Source organism: Monodon monoceros, unplaced genomic scaffold, assembly GCF_005190385.1.
Source record: "Monodon monoceros isolate NGI ecotype Baffin Bay Population unplaced genomic scaffold, NGI_Narwhal_1 Super_Scaffold_14, whole genome shotgun sequence".
Taxonomy (NCBI): Eukaryota; Metazoa; Chordata; class Mammalia; order Artiodactyla; family Monodontidae; genus Monodon; species Monodon monoceros.
Genome location: NW_021703770.1, coordinates 61,865,246 through 61,886,090, shown reverse-complemented (window position 1 = coordinate 61,886,090; position 20,845 = coordinate 61,865,246). Strand labels below are relative to the sequence as shown.

Genomic DNA, 20,845 nt, shown 5'->3' with positions numbered 1-20,845 from the left:
AGAAAGAAAGAAAGAAAGAAAGAAAGAAAGAAAGAAAGAAAGAAAGAAAGAAAGAAAGAAAGAAAGAAAGAAAAGAATGTATAGAATGCTACCTTTTGGATATAAAACAGAAAACACTGAAAATACACATTCATAGTTTCTTGTATAAGGAACATCCTTGGAAGGGTACACAAGAGATGAATTAAAGTGGTTCCCTGGTTTGTCTTTGGGGAGAAGTGGGGTGGAGGCCTTGGGGCACACTGTATTTTCATTGAACTTTGTTTTGAAACTGTGTGAATGTACTACCTATTCAAAACATTACATTAAAAAAAAAAAAGAACAGGGCTTCCCTGGTGGCGCAGTGGTTGAGAGTCCGCCTGCCGATGCAGGGGACACGGGTTCGTGCCCCGGTCCGGGAGGATCCCGCGTGCCGTGGAGTGGCTGGGCCCGTGAGCCATGGCCGCTGAGCCTGCGCGTCCGGAGCCTGTGCTCCGCAACGGGAGAGGCCACAGCAGTGAGAGGCCCGCGTACCGCAAAAAAAAAAAAGAACAGTTTTCATTAAGCCAACTGGCATTTCCTCCTCATGTACTGTAACCCAAATGCCATGGGAGACGTTGCGAGGGTCAAAAGGGACACAGACAACGGAGAGACGGAGGCCACTGCCCAAGAGGGTGCAGCTCTACCGGGACAGAAACACAGGCGTAGTGAGCCCCTCATTGAGGGTGGGGCGCAAGCCAAACCCTGGGATCCAAACACTGCAGAGCTTCACACTTCAATCATGACCAGGATGAGATGAGACGCCTCTTCCAAGATACTTACCCTGTTGTATACGGGATGTTTATGCCACCTAGATTGATACTTTCACATCCAACAATAAACAGGGTTGAAAAGCACAGTAAAGACACACCACTGCAGATCATCGCTAGTTTTGCAGATTCCCTTGCACCAAGTTTCAATTTTTTTATGATGTAGCCTCCAAGGACAATCCCAACACCGGCACTGGGGACGATGATGACGCCTGGAGAGAAGAAGGGAAGGACAGGATTAATTTCAATGAATGTATACTATTATTTATTGTCTAATTATCCTGTTTCTACTTACTTATTAGTGCTAAGGCAAAGAATTTTAAAAACACTATAATCAATAAATCTTTAATGTTTGTGATTTTATAGTATAGCTTATTTTCAACACATACAGCCAACAAAGGACTCATATCCAGAATGTGCAAGAACTTTCAAAGCCATAAAATAAAGACAAGCAACCCATTAGAGAGTGAGCAAAACTTAAATGGGCCTTCACTTAGGAGGAAATTCAGCTGACCCATTAACTCAGAAAGGTGTTCAGCCTCCTTACTAAGAGAGAAACACAAATTAAAGCCACAATGAAATACTACTCCATGCCAACCATGTCAGTAAAAGTGGAAAAGTCTGACAATACCACATATTGGCAAAGATACAGAGCAATGGGCACCCTCTACAAGGCTGGTGGGATGTAAATTGCGACAGACACTTTGAAAGACAGTTTAGCATTCATTATCTGGTAGAGTTGAAGATATATACACCCTGTGACAGGCAGTTCCATTCCTGGATCTATACCCTGAGGAAATTCATGCACATGGGGACCAAAAGAAGTGTATAAGATATCTGAAGCACCATAATAGCCCCAAACTGGAAATAAACCATACATCCATTAATAGATACATTACATGCAGTAAATTCATGTAATGAAATGCTGCGATACAATAATAAAAATTAGGACACATAATCACATACAAACACAATGTTGAATAAAGGAAGTAAAACACAACAGAAAACATGATCTGACTGTATAAAGGTCAAAAACAGGTAAAACTAAATGATTTGTTTAGAAATGAATATATAGGTAGTGCAACTATGAAGAAAAGATAGTAGGGGGATGGGTGGGATCTGGAAAGGATACAGGGGGCTCCTGGAGGACTGAAAATACTCCTTTTCATGACCTGGGCAGTAGTTACACAAGTGTTCACTTTATGATTATTCATTATCCCTAAGTGTTTTTTTTTTGAAGTCTAGTTGATTTACAATGCTGTGTTAGTTTCAGGTGTACAGCAAAGTGATTCAGTTATACACATATGTATATATATTCTTTTTCATATTCTCTTCCGTTTTTGTTTATTACAGGATTTTTAATATAGTTCCCTGTGCTATACAATAAGACCTTGTTGTTTATCTACTTTATATATAGCAGTGTTTATATGTTAATCCCAAATTCCTAATTTATCCCTTCCCCGCCCTTTCCCCTTTGGTAACCATATGTTCCTTTTCTATGTCCGTAAGTCTGTTTCCGTTTTGTACATTAAGTTCATTTGTATTATATATATACACACACACACATATATATATATACTGGCCATGCCACGTGGCATGTGGGATCTTAGTTCCCTGACCAGCAATCGAACCCATGCTCCCTGCAATGAGTGCGGAGTCCTAACCACTGGACCACCAGGGAATTCCCTGTATTATATTTTAGGTTCTACATATAAGTGATCTAAGTTTTGATTAATGCACTTCTGTGTGCATTATATTTCACAGTAAAAAAAAAAAGCTAAAAAATTAGTCATATCGCCTGCCCCACGAACCTTACAATCTAAAAGAGGAATAAACAAAACAAATTAAAGTATGATAAGAAAATTATACAAAGGGCAGGGAGAATACAGGAAAAGAAGTACCTGAGTCTTCCCTGGGAGAAATCAGGGAGGACATCACAGAAGTGGCAGTATTTGAGCTGACATTCGACAGATGAGACAGAATCTGTCCAATGTGCCAGCACAGAGAAAATATCCTGCACAAAGGAAATATATGCAAAGGGGCAAAAGATAACGGAATTGAAGATTCAGAGGAGTCCAGCTATGAGAGTGTGGAATGCAAGCTACTGGGGCGTGGCGGGTCATGGGCAAGAGATGTAAAGCGAGCGAGACCATGAAGGATCACGGAGAGGAGCTCGGGTTGTACCTCTGGGCAATGGGAGGCCACCAAGGAATTTGAAGCCAGGGTCAGAGAGGATGGGAGCGTGTGTGACAAAGATTATTGCTGGCAGTGAGATGCAGTCAACACTAGAATCAGAGACATGGCTGGGAGAGCACTGCAAAGGTCCAGGTGAGTCACAGTCAGGCTCCACACCGACAGCACAGCCAACAAGCTGAGGAGGGGACGGGGACACCCGAAAGGTGGCAGGGGTCCAGAAAATGAGGAGGAAAGGACCGGGGGAGAGCAGCTCTCGAACCCCACAGTAGACACACCACGTGTGAAGGGCCTGGGAGATACGCCTCACGCAGTGATCCCTGCCCCACGAGCCCAGGAAGAGCTGGTCTGGGACATTCATAACAGGTGGCAGAATTTATGGCATAGAAGGGATGTTCCAACAAGACTGAGCAAAGTCAGAAGAGCAGAGGAAGACGAAGCCTGAAAGGAGATCTTGGCAAGAGCAATTTTAAGGGTGTTGTGAAGGTGGAAGCCAGGCTGCAATGGGTTAAACGGTCAGTCGTGGAGATTTAGAGGCTGGAATTCAGACTCTTTCTAGAACTCAGACTATATATAAAAGGAAAAGGGGGTACGGGTCTAGAGTTAGAGGGGAATCAAGGCGGAGCTGGAGCCTGGGGAGTTTTGCTTGTTTGCTGATACATGGAGGGGACTTAAGCGTATTTTTATTTTGGCCGCACCATGTGGCTTGTGGGATCTTAGTTCCCCGACCAGGGACTGAACCTGGCCCCTGGCAGTGAAAGCACCGAGTCCTAACCACTGGACCTCCAGGGAATTCCTTTAAGCATACTTATATGCTCGCAAAGAGACCAAAAAGGAATGGGAGATTGAATGGGGATAAAAAGGGTTATCTGATGTCAAGGCAAGATCCTTGAGAAGTCAGAAGAATATAGAATTAATAGCACAGATGATCAGATTAGCCCCGGAGAGGGAGAGCGAGAACCCTGCATCTGGGCCTGGAATCAGATTTGGGAGCAGGGGGTGGGAGGATAAATCAATGGGTACGTGGTAGCTCCTCGAATGGTAGTTTTTCTGTTTTGTTGTTGTTGTTATTTTGGAAACATCATGCAATACATGATGGACTAGAACACTTGAAAAGCACAGAGAAATATGAAGGACCAAAAACCCACAACTTACATTCTGGCATATTTCACTCCAGTCTTTTTTCTATGCTTTTTTTTCCCCCCTTAAGAATTGATAACATGTGTAGATTCTTTATATGTATATATACATACATATAGCTTCGGTTTGGGAAGAGATACGGAGAACTTTAAATATAGCCAAAGGTTGGAATAACCATTGTAGGAAAGTAAAGAGCGGGCTAAGTTAGAACATGTACACGGCTTTGCAAATGGAGAGGACGGTGGGTCCAGGTGCTATGAGATTCCAGAAGCCTGCAGCTGCATCAGTGTGCATGCTTGGATGGCTCGCTCCTCCCATGTGTCCCACAGCCCACGTAAAGGAGCAAAGAGGGAGGGTTAGATTAATCTAAAGTCTGAGCTTTGCCTGGGTTGACAGGGAAAAAAAAAAATAGTGTTTATCTTGTAATCCTCACCATGGTCCTGACTTTATTAAACCAGTAATGGCTCTTTTACAGATGAGGAAGTGACCAGCCCAGTAATGCACACAGGGCAGGGAGAGCCAGAATGAAAACTGAGGTCTCTGGCTCCCAGCCCAGGGCACTCTCCACAGCACCACAGCTGCCTCTTAGAACCAGCGGGTACTGGAAGCTTTTGGGTAAGTTGACCAGAGCTCTGGGCTTAGATGAGCTGGTCATTAAATTATTCTCCTCATTAGAGAATAGCCCACATTCTATCTACATGACTAAATAGGCAAAGCTTTGCCTTCAGAGTGAAATGATCCATTAATAAAATTCCTATTTCAACTGAGCGATTTATATATCGATATTAGAGTTATAGATACCGTGCTAGACCCTGGGATAGCAACAAAACAAATCCCCACGCTCACAGCTGAGTCCTAATTTAAAAGCAGTATAATTTATTTGACTAGACATCCTAACTAGTATTCAACTCTTAAAAACAAAAAATGTGTCATTAGCATGAGGTCTCGTCAGAGTGAAGATCTATTAAAATTTCCTCCTGATGTCCCCCTGTCCTCTAAATCTCACTGCATTACCAAAACGGAAAGACTGACTATGCCTTCAGGGGAATCTGTACAACGCTCAGATCTCCAGTTTGAGTAGGACACCCAAATGTCTTGGTGTTGCAGTTTTAGGGGAATGGAATGAGTAGGGAAGATCTGGTGCCGAGTGTGTGGTGGGGTGACGCCGGGGGAGACAATACATCTCACCGGCTGCTGCTCTCCTGCCCTTCCCCGTGTCCCCAGACCCCCAGCGCCCCTCCTTCTGTCTCCCTCCTCTGAGCCTCTGCTCCGGAACCAGCCCCTTCCCAGCCGCTCCCAGACACCTGTTACCCTCGAGTTTCTGCTCCTCGCGCCCTCTAGTGGCCAAGACGCGGGGAGGGCGGGGTCAAGAGGGTGGGGAAAAGGCATCAACTGGGGCCCACGGACGCCTGTAGAACGAGCAGAGGAAGGAGGACAGAACAGCGGGGAGAGATGGGAGTGACTGGACCAAGCCCAGGGGCCCAGCCTAGGGCACAGGCGGGAGAGGATGGAGGCCAACGCGACTGCAGATGTCTGAGACAATTCCAGGTAAGAGTGTGGGCCATGAAGATTCCAAGTTCGAATCTCAGCTCTGCCACCTACAAGCTGTCTGTCCTCAGGCAAGTTTCTGACATTCCGGGCCTTAGATTTTTCTGTAAAATATGGATAAGAGTAGTTTCTTCCTCATAGATTGTTAGGATTAAACGGGTTAAGATATAGGAAGTGCTTGAAACAGTGCCTAGCCCATAGCATATACCCAATAAATGTTGGCAAATGACACAAGTATCTGCCCGCTATTAATGAGTTTAACATTTGAACAAATAAATATATTGGAATTATAATTAGGCAAATTTTCGTATGCTGTTTAATCTATAGAACTGAATTTAAAATACTACTCGTGGGGCTTCCCTGGTGGTGCAGTGGTTGGGAGTCCGCCTGCCAATGCAGGGGACACGGGTTCAAGCCCTGGTCCGGGAGGATCCCACGTGCCGCGGAGCAACTAAGCCCGTGCGCCACAACTACTGAGCCTGTGCTCTAGAGCCCACGAGCCACAACTACTGAGCCCGTGTGCCACAACTACTGAGCCTGCGCTCTAGAGCCCGTGCTCCGCAACAAGAGAAGCCACCGCAATAAGAAGCCCGCGCACCGCAAGGAAGAGTAGCCCCTGTTCACCGCAACTAGAGAAAGCCCGTGCGCAGCAATGATGACCCAATGCAGCCAAAAAAGTAATAATAAATAAAATAAATTTTTTTGAAAAGAAAAGCATTAAAAAATATATCTTATTGTATGTTATATGGCAAAATTAAAAAAAATTTAATAAAATAAAATAAAATACTACTCATAATTGTCCAACATAAACCTGTATGTGTTCTTCAATATATAAACCTTTGTTTGATATTTAGCTACTATGTCCTCTCAAACGCATAAACCTCTGTTAGCTTTTGAGCTGCTATGTGTATATATCTGAATCTAAAGAAGTCATTGCTGCATAAGTATTGACCAGAGGACCCTGCTTCGTTCATAAAAGGTCTGAGCACACCCTACTGCTTTCCAGTAGGAAATCTTTTATCTATTTACTTATCCAAGCAAATTGACATGTTAATTGTCCTACTTCCTTTCTTTCCCTTATTTCAAGCATGATCCCCTAGCATTCAATGTTGAAGTTTTTGCTCTGGGTCACAATACTGCTTACCCTTACAAAGTGTGGCTGGATGGAGTCAAAAGGTCTTTATGAAAAATGATATTTGGTGAATTACCAAATATTAAAGCTACTGATGAAATTTTTCCTCTTCACTCCAATTTTTGTCAGCACGCTGACATTATCTATTTTGCAAATAGACACATAAAATATGCCTAAGCCTAATGCATCATTTGGAACACAGGAAAACCTTGAACTGGAAGACAGGAGGACAAAATTAGGTGACCCACTCATCAAGAATGTTTCAGGTTCAGGGAACTGCAATCGTGCTGCTATTGCTACTGTGAAGAATCACAGCCTGCTTTCACAGGACCCAGTGCTTGCCCCCATCATAAGACCTGCCACCATCCACTGGGTTTACTTCTCTCTTTCCTGCTAGACTGGAAGGTTCCTGTGCATGGTAGGGACTGTATCTTTATTATCTTCATACCTTTCTAGCACTTACCAAGGCCTGGTGAATGTATGGATGAATAATTTTGTCATTTAGAATTTATTACATAAAATCCTCAAATGACATTCATTTTTGTTTTCAATTATTCCTTGAAATAGGCCATATCTTGTTTTACAAATAGGAGATCTAAGATCTCATTTGGAGTTAAAATAACTTGCTAAAATCAGTTTAAAACTGGCATGCACGAAATATCTAGACTGACGCCTAAAAAATCTCACTGTTATCAAAATTGACTTGGGCGTTATTAGCAAAAGCTTAACTGCCAAGCCACCACAGGTGACAAAGCGTGGAATGTCAGTAGCCCTCTGATACCTCTTTTCTATGGTGAGATCACAATGGTGCAGACTGTCCTACTGTGGTGAATTAAGTTAGTATAGACAGATCCTCAGAATCTTAGATGTCCTCATGCTCTTTTCTCCAAATTCTCTGACCCTTTCTGTGTATTCCACATCCAAAGTTTTCTTTAGGTAAGTTGAAAAGTAAATGGTTTGCAAACTAAGACTATGAATCAATACAGACTATCATTGTAAGCCATTATGGCTTCCAGGTTCTGCCGTTGTCTTCGGGGAAGGCAGCCGGGATGGAAGGGGAGGAGAAAGCAGGGTGAGCACCTAGAAAAGAAGGAAGTACAATTCGTTCTCATGCCCATTCTCTCTCTCTCTTTCCCTCTCTCCCACCTTTCTCTTTCTTTCTGTACACATATACACCACACACACACACACACACACACACACACACACACACACACACACACACTGATGTTAGCTATATGCCAGAAACTGTGATAACTGCTGTATGGATAGTATCTCATCTAATTCTCAAAACTGTATTCATTTTGAATTGCTCTGAAATCAGAATGTGTCTGACAATCAACAGGATCTCTATCTTGTGTCATTGTCTAATTAGAAGCATTTTTCTTTCATAGTAACTCAAAATCATGGGGCATCTTACAATGAATGGTGTCTTAGGTTGGAAAGAATACAGAAGTTTCTTTCCACATCTCAGGTGAGGAAACATCTAGTGAGTGATAGAGCAGGGTAATAAACTCAAATTTATTTAACTTTTCCAAATACTATGATACAAAATCAATGTTTTCCTATCACCCAAGCCTAAATATTTTACCCCTTTAAGCTTCCACTTTCCCTTGCAAATATTTTCTTACAGGAAATAAATAACAATTATTGTCAGAGGGGAATAGAAGAAGAGAATATTTTTCAAGTTCGAACCTTGAAGCTAGCAAATTTTAAATGGTCTGAGAATACACAGTAAGTATACATTTTCACAAACTGCTCATAAATCCACAAAGTATCACAAAATCACAATATTTCATATTTCTCTTTCTCTTTCATATATCTCACTATCACCCTTGTAAAAAAAATCTCAGAAATCCCTTCACCAACTATGAACGAGGTCCATCATCAGAATTAATTTATAGTGCCATTTTTATAATTCGGTGACTGTTTTAAGACAGAGACCAGACTATTTCTTTTGATCCATAATATTTCATAGCATAACATCAAGTCAAATTGTAAAGGATGCCCTGTTCGATTGGAATTAGGAGGGGCAGCCCGTGTATGTTGACCTGAACAGCATGTGTCGGGCACCTGGAGAGAAGCCTATAGGTTGAGTGGCAGGATTTATAGGGGTTCTTTTTTTTAATTTTTTTTTTTTTTTTTGGCCATGCCACGTGGCATGTGGGATCTTAGTTCCCAGACCAGGGATCGAACCCACGCCCCCTGCAGTGGAAGCATGACGTCTTAACCACTGGACTGTCAGGGAGGTCCCAATGTCAGGGTTCTTTTAGCAATTCTCCTGAGGCAGATAGGCTGTCAGGGTGGCCAGCCTCGCACAGGGCTGCTGCAGACAGCCTGTCTGCCTCTACCACTTCAGTCAGAGGACACAGCGCCAGAAGCAGACCTCTCCGGCCACAGCTTCCTCTGTTAAGGAACCCCGTGATGAACACAGTGGGGCTCAGATAGGACCCCCTGCAGCTCAGCAACAGAGCCTGCTCTGAAACATCTTGCATGACCTTGCTGAAATGATTAATAAAGGCTTTCCAAGGAATTACACACCTCTGAAAACCTAGCCTCCATCACTTCAGCCTGGAGATATCAAAATCAAGCTCACACTGAACCTCCACCAGGGTAAATGGGTCTCATTCAACCACAGTAACACTCTCTGCAACTCTGCCAACACAGGGAAATGCCGTGCAGCACGAGAGAAATATGAGAACCCCAGTCTCAGGGATTCAAGGTCTTCGGAGCACTGAGGGAAAGGTAATAAAAAGGTACATTCAACAGAGAAAACAAGCCCACTTTTCATTTCAGGGTTGTGCAAAGCTCTGGCTGAAATAATACATAAAATCAAATGCCAAGCTGGGTCTTGAAAGGGATTCAAAAATCAAATCAAGTGAATATTTCATCCTGTATGGCTTAAAAACCTAAAAGAGTTTTCTGTATCCAGTCAATAAAACCACAAAGGGCAAAACTAACTTGAAATGATGAAATGCAAAATATCAAGGTGTTTACTTCTGTTTTTCACTGGCTCTGGGAAACTTAAGGTGAAACAGCAAAAGCTTTAAACAAATTATTGCAAGAGAAGGGGGCGGATTTTGTAGAGGCAATTTTACAGAAGACGAGCAGGGTCTTATTAACCTTTGCAGTTATCAAAAGAAGCCTCAAAGGAAGACCTTAGTGTTAAGTTACTAGACTCAGTTTCCGTTCAGAGAAGCAAAGCCTACAGATGTGGGCCAGTGCCAAAGACAAAACCCTCTTTGGAGGCCCTATGGGGGAGATCCATTTTCCCTCAGCACTTTTCAACGTCTCGCCTTTCCATTGTTGTCCAAATCCAGCAGCTCTTGAGCCTTCCCATCGAGAGAGTTGATGGTCATTATGCCCAAGAATAGCTGAGCTACAAAATCTGGCAAAGCTATCCTTCCCCTGGGAGAAGTAAGCAGATTTTTCTTTCTTTTTTTTCTTCTTAGCTGAGTTGGGTCTTCGTTGCTGCACACGGGCTTTCTCTAGTTGCGGCGTGCGGGGGCTACTCTTGGTTGCGGTGCGCAGGCTTCTCATTGCGGTGGCTTCTCTTGTTGCGGAGCACGGGCTCTAGAGTGCAGGCTCAGTAGTTGTAGCACGCGGGCTCAGTAGTTGTGGCGCGCGGGCCTAGCTGCTCCACGGCATGTGGGATCTTCCCGGACCAGGGATCGAACCCTTGTCCCCTGCATTGGCAGGCAGATTCTTAACCTCTGCGCCACCAGGGACATCCAAGCAGATTTTTCAAACTCTATTTATCTAAAAAAATTTTTGAGACAAACTTCTACACACCTAACCATACTTGTTAGAGTGCTTTTGCCCCACTATGGCCAAGCGAAAACTTGGCTCATTAAAAACCATGTTAATTCTGCCAAATGAATAAGGAGGACCAGAGCGGCCATTTAATAAAGATCGTCAGCTCACTAAATGCTCTGTTTATTCTTTCTTCCTTTTTTTTATTGACAGCTTCGTTGAGCTATAAGTCACATACCATACAATTCACCTACTTGAATAAGTGTACCATTCAATGTTTTTTAGTATATTCACAGAGATATGCAACCATCACCACAATCAGTTTCAGAATGTTTTCATGACCCTAGAAAGAAACCCTGTACCCATTAGCTATCAAGCTCATTTCTTCCTACGCCCCTTCCTCAGCCCTAGGCAACCACTAATTTACTTTCAGTCTCTACAGATTTGCCTATTCTAGATGTTTCAGATAAATGGAGTCGTAAAATATGTCTGGCTTCTATCACTTAGCATAATGTTTTCAACACTCATCCACGCTGTGGCACGTGTCAGTACTTCATTCCTATCTATGGCCAGACAATAATCTATTGTACTAACAGACTACATCTGACTTATCCATTCATCAGTTGATGGACATTTGAGTTGTTTCTATTTTGGGCTATTAGAATAATGCTGCTATGAACATTCATGTACAAGTTTTTATGTGGACATATGTTTTCATTTCTCTTGGACATATGCCTAGAGATGGAATTTCTGGATCATACAGTAATTCTACGCTTGAGGAAATGCCAAACTGCTTTCCAATACAGCTGCATCATTTGACGTTCCTACTGCCAGTGTGTGAGGTTCCAATTGCTCCACATCTTCACCAGCATTTGTTATTTCCACAAATAATAGTTGATTACAGACATCCAAGCGGGTGTAAAGTGGTATCTCATTATGATTTCGATTTGTATTTCCCTGATAACTAATAAGACTGAGCATCTGTTCATGTGGCCACTTGTATACCTTCTTTGGAGAAATATCAATTCAGATCCTTTGCCCATTTTTTTAATTGGGTTATTTTTCTTTTTATTCTTGAATTTTAAGAATTCTTCATGTAAGGTACAGATAGGACCCAAATTCCATGTCTCCTACCTCCGTTGCCTTGAGGCCTCTCCATCAGCTTCACCTACAGCTTCTGCAGAGGTTTGCAACAATCAACTGATGGGAAGGAGAAAACCCCAGGCCTGGTCCATAGACGGGTAGACTCAATGTATTTGTGCAAGTTGAAAATGGACCTTTACACTACAGCCCATTCAGGGGTGGCTCCAAGAGAAAGGGGGGAACAGAGTGGAGAAATATGAATATTTTCAAATCGTGAATTTATATTAATATTACTAATTCAAGTTAACATTATAGGAGTTTTACTTAACTCCTTTGACTTCTTAATACTAACTGTATGGATGCATAATTTACATGCAATAAAATTCACTTGTTTTAGGTATACAACCGTGTAACATCCAACACCCTAAAATGTTCCCTCATTCTCCTCTGCAACTGGTCCCATCTCTTGACCCTTAACCTCTGGCAACTACTGATCTACTTTCTGTCACTTTAGTTTTGCCTTTTGTGGAATTTTATATAAACGGTATATGATATATAGTCTTTTTTGTTTGACCTCTTAGCATAATGTTTTTGAGATTCATCCATACTTTTGCATATATTAATATTACATTCATTTTTACTGCTGAATTAGTATAGATATACCACAATTTGTTTGTCCACTCACCAGTCGATGGACACATGGATTGTCTTCAGTTTGGGGCTATTGTGAATAAAGCAGCTATAAACATTCCAAAAAAAGAATTCCTCATGTAGAATATAAATTCTATATAAGGGATACAAGTCCCTTATCAGATATGTGTTTTGCAAATATCTTCTCCCATCCTGTGGGTTGTTTTTTAACTTTTTTGGTGGTGTCCTTTGATGTATAAAAGTTTTTACTTTTGATAAGATCCAATTTATTTTTTCTTTGGTTGCATTATCTAATTCAAGGTCACAAAGATTTAGGCTTGTTTACTTCTAAGAGTGTTATAATTTTAGGTCTTACATTAAGATCTTTACTCCATTTTGAGTTCATTTTTATATATATGGTGTGAGGTAGAGGTCCAACTACATTCTTTTGTATGTGGCTATCCAGTTACCCCAGTACCATTTTTTGAAAAGATTATTCTCTCCTCATTGAATGGTCTTGACATCCTTGTTGAAAATTGGTTGACTATATATGTATGGGTTTATTTCTGGACTCTCAATGCTTTTCCATTGATGTTTATGTCTACTTTAAGTAGATACCATACTGTCTTGATTACTGTTACTTTTTATTAAGTCTTGAAATCAAGAAGTCTAGGTGCTCCAACTTTGTTCTTTGTCAGGGTTGTTTTGGTTATTCTAGGTCACTTGCATTTCTAAATGAATTTTAGGATCAGCTTGTCAATTTCTTCAAAGAAGCCAGCTGGAATTTTGACAGGGATTTGTTGAATCTATCTGATGAGTAGGCCATCTTAGTAACATTGTGTTCCAATTCAAGAACATGAGATGTCTTTCTATTTATTTAGGTCTTCTTTAATTTTTAAACAATATTTTGTGGGTTTCAGAATATAAGTTTTGCACTTCTTTTGTTAAATCTATTTCTAAGTATTTCATTCTTTCATGCTGGTGTAAATGCAATTGTTTCCTTAATTTCTTTTTTGTTCATTGTTAGTGTATAGAAATACAGTTGATGTTTGCGTACAGGCATACCTTGTTTTATTGCACTTTGCAAATACTGCGTTTTTTACAAATTGAAGGTTTGTGGCAATCCTGAGTCAAGTAAGTTTACCAGTGCCATTTTTCCAACAGTATTTGCTCACTTTCTGTCTCTCTGTATCACATTTTGGTAATTCTTGCAACATTTCAAGCCCTCCCCCAGCAAAAAGATTATGACTCGCTGAAAGCTCAGATGATGGTTAGCATTTTTTAGCAATAAAATATTTTTAATTAAGGTATGTACATTGTTTTTTAGACTTAATCCTATTGTACACTTAATAGACTCCAGTAAACATAACTTTTATATGCACTGAGAAACAAAAAAAATTGTGTGGCTTGCTTTATTGCAATATTTGCTTAATTGCAGAACCTAACCCACAATATCGCCAAGGTATTTCTGTATTAATCTTGTATCTTGCAATCTCACTAAACTCATTTACTAGTTCTAATAATTTTTTAGTGCACTCCTTAGGATTTTCTTTATACAAGGATGCATGATCTATGAATAGAGATAGTTTTACATCTTTCTTTCCAATCTGGATGTCTTTTATTTCATTCTCCTGCCCTACTTTCCTGGCTAGAATCTCCAGTGCAATGATGAATAGAAGTGCCAAGAGCAGACATCCTTGTCTTGTTCCTAATCTTAAGAGGAAAGCATCCAGTCTTTCATCACTAAGTATGATGTGGATTTTTTGTAGATGCCCTTTATTGCATTGTTTTTAAATCTCCAATCATTTAAATAGTAGTCGAGCTAAAATTCATTTTTGTGTTATTTATAAATATGTTAGGTATAACTTTCAGAAAGCTCATAAAAATATATAATTTTTAAAACATATATTTAATTTAACAAAAAACATTTACTGAGTATCTACTATGTCTTGGCTCTGTTCCAGACTCTGAAGGTACTTAGTGAATAAAGCTGACAAAAAACCCTGCCCTCACTGAGTTTACAATCTACTGTGGGGAAAAGAGACAATAAACAATAAACCAATAACTAAGCAAACTGTACTGAATGTTAGAAGGTAGAAAAGCACCACAGAGAAAATTATTCAGCCTAGCAAGGAAAATCAGGAGCTCTGGGAGAGGAGTCGCATTTTTAAATGGGGTATACGGGGTAGGGTCTCATTGACAAGGGACCATCTGAGCAAAAACTTGGAGGAAAGGAAGTACAGCATGCATAGAAAATAAATGATCCCCCAATTACACACTGTTTTCATCTATCCATTAAAATAAGTTTACTGAGAGCCAAGATTATTAAAGGTCAGGACATTTTATAACTAGAAGAAAATTCAAAAATTAAACTAACTTGATTGCTGAATGAGATAGCTTAAGTCAGAAAAACTAAGAACTTTGGACAAAGCAGGGACAGTTGAGATGGAAATCTTAACCAGTCTGCTATACATACTGCACTTTTTAAATAAAGATGTTTTGTTTCAAATGACATGCGTAATTCCACAGGTAATGAAATCCACAAAATAAGTTTCATGAATGGAAACATAATCTAGTAATCTAATGGTCTGAGTACCTTTGGAGAACACCAAACCTACTGTTTACGAGAACTTAGGTTTCAGAAATCCATTAATTAATCACTTTATAAAAGTAGCCATTGGGTTGAAAGCAATAGAAAAGAAACAGATGACATGGTTCTTGTGTGCCTTCCTAATGCAATAACAAGCCCCATCAACCGATGCGTCTCGTAATCTCTCAGCAAAATAGTCTCTTTCCCTCATTGTTCAGACCTTATCTACTCTTAGTGTTGAAGAATAAAATCACACATTTTCAAATAAAACTTCTCTTTGGAAAGCAACAATAGATCTTCAAAAGCTAAAAGAATAAGAAAATGCAATAAATATTTTAAATTTCACCCCAAATGATACAAGTGAACCAGCAAATGAAAAAAAATACAGTGTAGCAACAATCAATGCAATGTACCTCCCAACTAATAGCCACTGGCTCCTCTCCCAGTATCATGGTCACTGGCTCACTTTCAAGCCCAGATATTACACTAGGGGGCGCTCCACCAAGTTCAAAGGTAGCCCTGTATCTTTTCACATTTTTCTTTTCACCAAAATGAAGGATATGCAAGGCACATGCCAAATGCAGTGTTTTTTTACTCAAAGCTGGAGAGGAGTAGCTGACATCTCACACAACTGGGTTGGAACTGAAAGCAACCATTAAAGACGGGGAAGTGGACAGAACAAAAAAAAGAAGGCAATTGAACAGGTGTGACTCAAGTTTCAGCCTGTTAGAGCAGGAAAGAACGCTGTGTTTTAGTATTTACTAGTATTTACTAGCATGTGTTTTACAGCAGCGGTCCCCAACCTTTCTGGCACCAGGGACCAGTTTCGTGGAAGATAATTTTTCCACAGATGAGGGGTGGGGGGGGGATGTTTTCAGGACAATTCAAGTGCATTACATTTATTGTGCACTTTATTTCTATTATTATTACATTGTAACATATAATGAAATAATCGTACAACTCACCATAATGCTGACAGGAGGCGGAGCTCAGGCGGTAATGCAAGTGATGGGGAGCGGCTGTAAATACAGATGAAACTACGCTCGCTCGCCCGCGGCTCACCTCCTACTGTACGGCCCAGTTCCTAACAGGTCACAGACTGGTACCGGACCGTGGCCTGGGGGTTGGGGACCCCTGTTTTAGAGTTTACTAACATTTTCACAGTTATTCCCACATAATATGAAATTAATTGTTTGGGGTTTTTATTTGTCTGTTATCATAGAACCACAGAATTTGGGAGTTTACTCCAGAGATGACTACCTATCCCCTGATGATGACCCTTCTTTCTCGAAGGTTAGGACCCTAAGACGGGCTGGGAGCACATACCATTGGGCAAAATTCTACCGGGCAGATATTTTATATTCACACAAAATTTCTACTGACACCTTATGATGAGACTCTTGGGACTCTGATCTAGGAACAAATAAAGACTTATCTACTATTAACTGTCAGCTCTAAAAATGCACCTGATGCTTTTGCAATACTTGAGGCAACTGTAAGTTTGTTTCCTTAATTATCTTAAACATGCTCCCTAAAACTCTTCAATTAATGTGTAGAATGCTTTGCCCAGCAAAGTTAATGCCAATGACTCTGTTCAAATAAATAAAAGTTAAGTATAAATTGACAGTTTGATGATATATATACTATATATGTATCTTGTAACTACAACTATGAACCTATTGATTACATGAATAACTACCTCTGAGAACAAGGCTGAAATAAGAACAATAACAAAAAACTTGTAATGTCACAAATACAGACGTGCTATGGGAAAATCTTATCAAAGGATATGGACAATTACACAGCTACTCCAGGTCTGAATGATTCCACCAAGTTCAACTGCATTTCCAAAAGGGTTTGGTATTTACACAGAATATATTTCAAACAAATTTAAGGAAGATATGGCAAAATAATATTGAACTATTCTATACAAAACAATTATACACAAATCGGTCCCTGCACAGGTAAGAGAAGTATGCACCTATAATGTTTTTAAATATTTGCTTTAATCAAAAAACCAACAGAAATTATTTTCATCTTTATTGAAAATAGAAACATAAGAAAAATTTCAATACGATGACTTTTTTTTTGACCACGCCACGCGGCTTACGGGGTCTTAGTTCCCTGGACCAGGGATTGAACCCGGGCCCACGACAGTGAAAGGGCCGGGTCCTAACCACTGAACTGCCAGGGAACTCTCTCAATACGATGACTTGAAAAAAAATTAACCGTTAGCCTGAAATCTGATCAGTCGAACAGTAACAAATGCAAATAACCCCGTGTTCTACCTTCTAGCCAATGGAAAGATGCCACAATGAGAAGTTGAACCTGACAGCAAAGCAAATTTTCTGTGGTCCATCATGAGATGGTTCAGGTTACAAGAGGACATCACTTCAGCTTCTAATAATGTCTAAGCACATGTTTCATTATTTAGCTGAAAAGAGTAAGGTATTTCCTGCCTGTGTGGTATAACTATATCGTGGCCATACTTGAGAGCCAAGATATTCATTAGGTCTGGACATGATTTCTACGAGTTAACAGCATCTCTGAGGAAATGAGAAATGGTGACATGAGCCGGGAGTCAGAACAGTTTGTCTCCAGCCCCAGTTTGCCACTACCTGTGAGGCCATGAATCCTTCAGTTAGTGCCTATACCTTTATTTACCTATCAACAAAATGGACAATATTATACTCCAGCCCCTACTTTCCTCTCTTCCTCATCTCTTTCAATAATAATTCTGGTTCTCCTGTCCTATTATGGAGAATGGAATATTTGAAAAATAGAGATGAAAGCCAGGGCCATTCTCATTAATAATTAATACTTGTGTTGCTCTTTACACTTAATAAGTCATTTTTAAACTTTTTAAAACTTCAACAGCCCTGTAAAATGGCTATGACTACACCATTTCACAACTAGTAAGACTGAGACCAGAGAAATTAGTTAACTCACCCAAGGAGGCAAATAAATGGGCAGAGGTTGAACCCAGACCTGATGACTCCAAAATTCATCACCTTTCTCTTATAAGATGTTGAGTCACTACAAAGCAGATAGGGATCACCTCACTTTAGTAGGGTAGGAACCTGCTAAAACAGGACCACGCTCAATAAAAAGTTCCTGAGTTCTTAAAAGGAGAGACTGAATCATCAAGCTACCTTACTCTTTGATAGTCCCTCCAAAAAGAGCAAAAAGTGTGGCAGTTCAACCTCAGTTCCATCACACACACCAAAGGAGAAAAAAAATCAATATGTCTGCAAAAGAAATTTAAAGTGCCAGGGAAAGGTATTACATATATCCAGAGTAAGATGGTAAGACACTAACTAACTTGAATGCCTAGAAAAAGAAGTTGCTCACAAAAATCAGAGGATTTTGTGAGGTTGGGGGTGGGGTAGGGGAGACAGTGTGAGGTCTGTTAGTTGAGCTTTGGTGAAAGCTTGTCTAATTCGATCCCTCGTTCCCAAGATGAGATTAAGGGCCAGAGAGGTTAATGTTTACCTTCAGTCATTCATCAGATCCACTGGGTGTATCTTGGATGTGATTTAACCAAGGACGTGACGCACTTGTTAGCGGAAATGCTTTTACATTTGCTCCTGACACTTCATTCTTTCCCCTGGGTTTTCAGTCCTTTAGAAAAGCTCCCTAATCTTTCTCAGTTCAACTTTTATACAAAAATGAATCCTGCTCTGTGAACAGAATATAGTATTTTTTGATATCTTAAGGAAGCTCTGGGCCATTCTGAACCTCACTGATCATCAGGGGGCGATGAACGTAGATGTAGAAATCTGGAGAAAACTGATCTGAATGTCCTCTCAGCCCAGAAAATCCCTTATAAGTGATGTTTGTCTTTACATGTGTGTGTGTTTGCGCACGCGTGCATGCACTCGTGCGCGGGCACACGGAAAAGAAACCCCAGACGTAAGGACTCTGCTATTAATCATCAAAGATAGGTGAAACGAAAACATTTCATCTAACTGAGAGATCTGATCAACTGACGTTTCACTGCACTGTGCTCAAACATGAAAATTAAAACACTTAAAATGTATTTCTCCCTCCTAAGAGTAGCGAAAAATAGACTTATTTGAGGCTGAAAAATAAAGGAGAATAAATAAATCAGAGATATAAAGATCTATCCCTAGCTCAACACTGATTCGACTGAAATCAGTTTCACATACAGTGTGTTTCACTCTTAAAGCAATTGCACCGTTATCATTTATATTACCTCTCCAAGCCTCCATCAGTTCAGATGAAATAATCCTTCAGCCTTCATGTTGATATCAGGTCTCTTGTCTTCTCTTTCATTTTTCCCACTACCTTTAGCCCTTTTTCTCTCTTCTTACTCTTCGAATCAATTTCTCCCAGGTAATCTTTCCAATGAACGTTTCCACATATCCTAAGTCCTAGCTGCATTCCTTTGCCTTAGATTCATTTTCATGAGAGTATCTCGTAAAGTGAGCACTGCAGTTATTACTAGAAGCTACTTTCCGGGCGCTGTGCTAAACACACCATCTACATCCCCTCATTTAATCATCACAACCTCTTTCCTAAAAGTTAAGGAACTTGTCCAAGGACACAGGCAACCCACTGGGGTCACTATACTGTAAGGTCCTTGAGGATGGGATCCCTCTGTGTTCTCATCGTGGTTTTCCAGCACCTGGCACAGTGCCCGGCCCATAGAGGAAGCTTTATAAATATTTGTGCGTGGATGGCCAATGGATGGATGGATGGATGAAGAGAAAGAGCAGGAATTGCAACAAGATCTGCCTCCCTGCAAACCTATACTATATGTCTTACCCAATACATTAAAAGTTGGAGGGGAAAGAATTAGTGCAATAAAAATTCTAAACTATAAGCAGCCTCTCTGTGGACCAGCTCAATCTATACATTGTGGACCTGTATTAATGGGCTGCTTCGGTGTATAGCTTACAAAAATTGCTCTGTACACCTTGGTTTTAGCTACTCTATGCTGGAGAGAGTAGGGCCTCCACTGCAGTACTGTGGGGAGGACCGAAAATGATGCACAGACAGCCCCTCTCTATCCCTGTGCCCAGCTAAGAGTGGGATCTAACAAAGGTCCCAGGCTTCTACCATCACAGCACAGGCCCATACTGAAGGAAAGACTCCAAGTTTATTTAGATTCCCAAAAGCTATCCAGATTTTTCAAAGTTTTTCAGAAAGATTCTCTCTGTTGATCTTTGTGACAATCTGCTAAACCTTGGCAGGGGTAGGGGGTAAGGACTGAGTTTTATATGACAAATATAGTCATGAGCTCTCAGTCTCCCTCGCCTGGCTGGAATGAGGTTCTTTGCCAGGATAAAGGCAAACTGAGAGAACTGTGTGCCTGTGAAAGACATGAGCAAGGCCTCTGATGCTGCTACAGTGCGGGACAGAGTGTAGAGTATGCCAACTTTGGGGTAAGAGAAGGGGAAATACTAATATAAAATACTGTTGCATATTTATTTATTGCATACATAATCCTCATAGTTACTTACATATTCAAACAGAAACAAAAGAGGGAGGAACAAAGAAAATGCTACCTATAGAGGAAGAGAGAGAATTGGAGCAAACCAGGATGAAAGCAAGGCTTCTCTGAATGTCGTTTGTTTAATGGTTTTGACTTTCAAATCATATAAATGTCTTACATAATTTAAAAAACACAAATTTAACTTAAACATAGAAAAATAAAGTAATCCCTAAAAACTGAAAACAAATTAAAGCAAATAAATCTCCACAGCATATTGGGTTGTGGGCGTAACCAAACAGAGAAGAATTATTTCAAATAACTAGGTCACAGTATTTTGCAAATCCCTAAGAGATAGCCTATGGGCAGAAAGAACCACAAAGATGTCTAAAACTGCATTTCATATTTCATAGTTAGTAATAACACTGATAGTTGGTTTGAAACCATTACACATACACACACATACACACACACTTGGATACAGTAATTATGTAAAAGTTATTAGGAAGAAAGATTTTCAGTATTAAAGAGATGCA

The 20,845-nt window shown here is 40.4% G+C and overlaps 1 protein-coding gene across 3 annotated transcripts in view; it reads right to left on the bottom strand.

Moving 5' to 3' along the window:
- Positions 1-20,845, bottom strand: part of SLCO5A1 (solute carrier organic anion transporter family member 5A1) — a 118,519-nt gene that overhangs the window by 23,750 nt on the left and 73,924 nt on the right. For all 3 annotated transcript variants that reach the window (XM_029222829.1, XM_029222827.1, XM_029222828.1), the window contains one exon: positions 799-997. In XM_029222829.1, the coding sequence (XP_029078662.1) occupies positions 799-997 (199 nt within the window). The remainder of the gene's footprint in view (positions 1-798; positions 998-20,845) is intronic.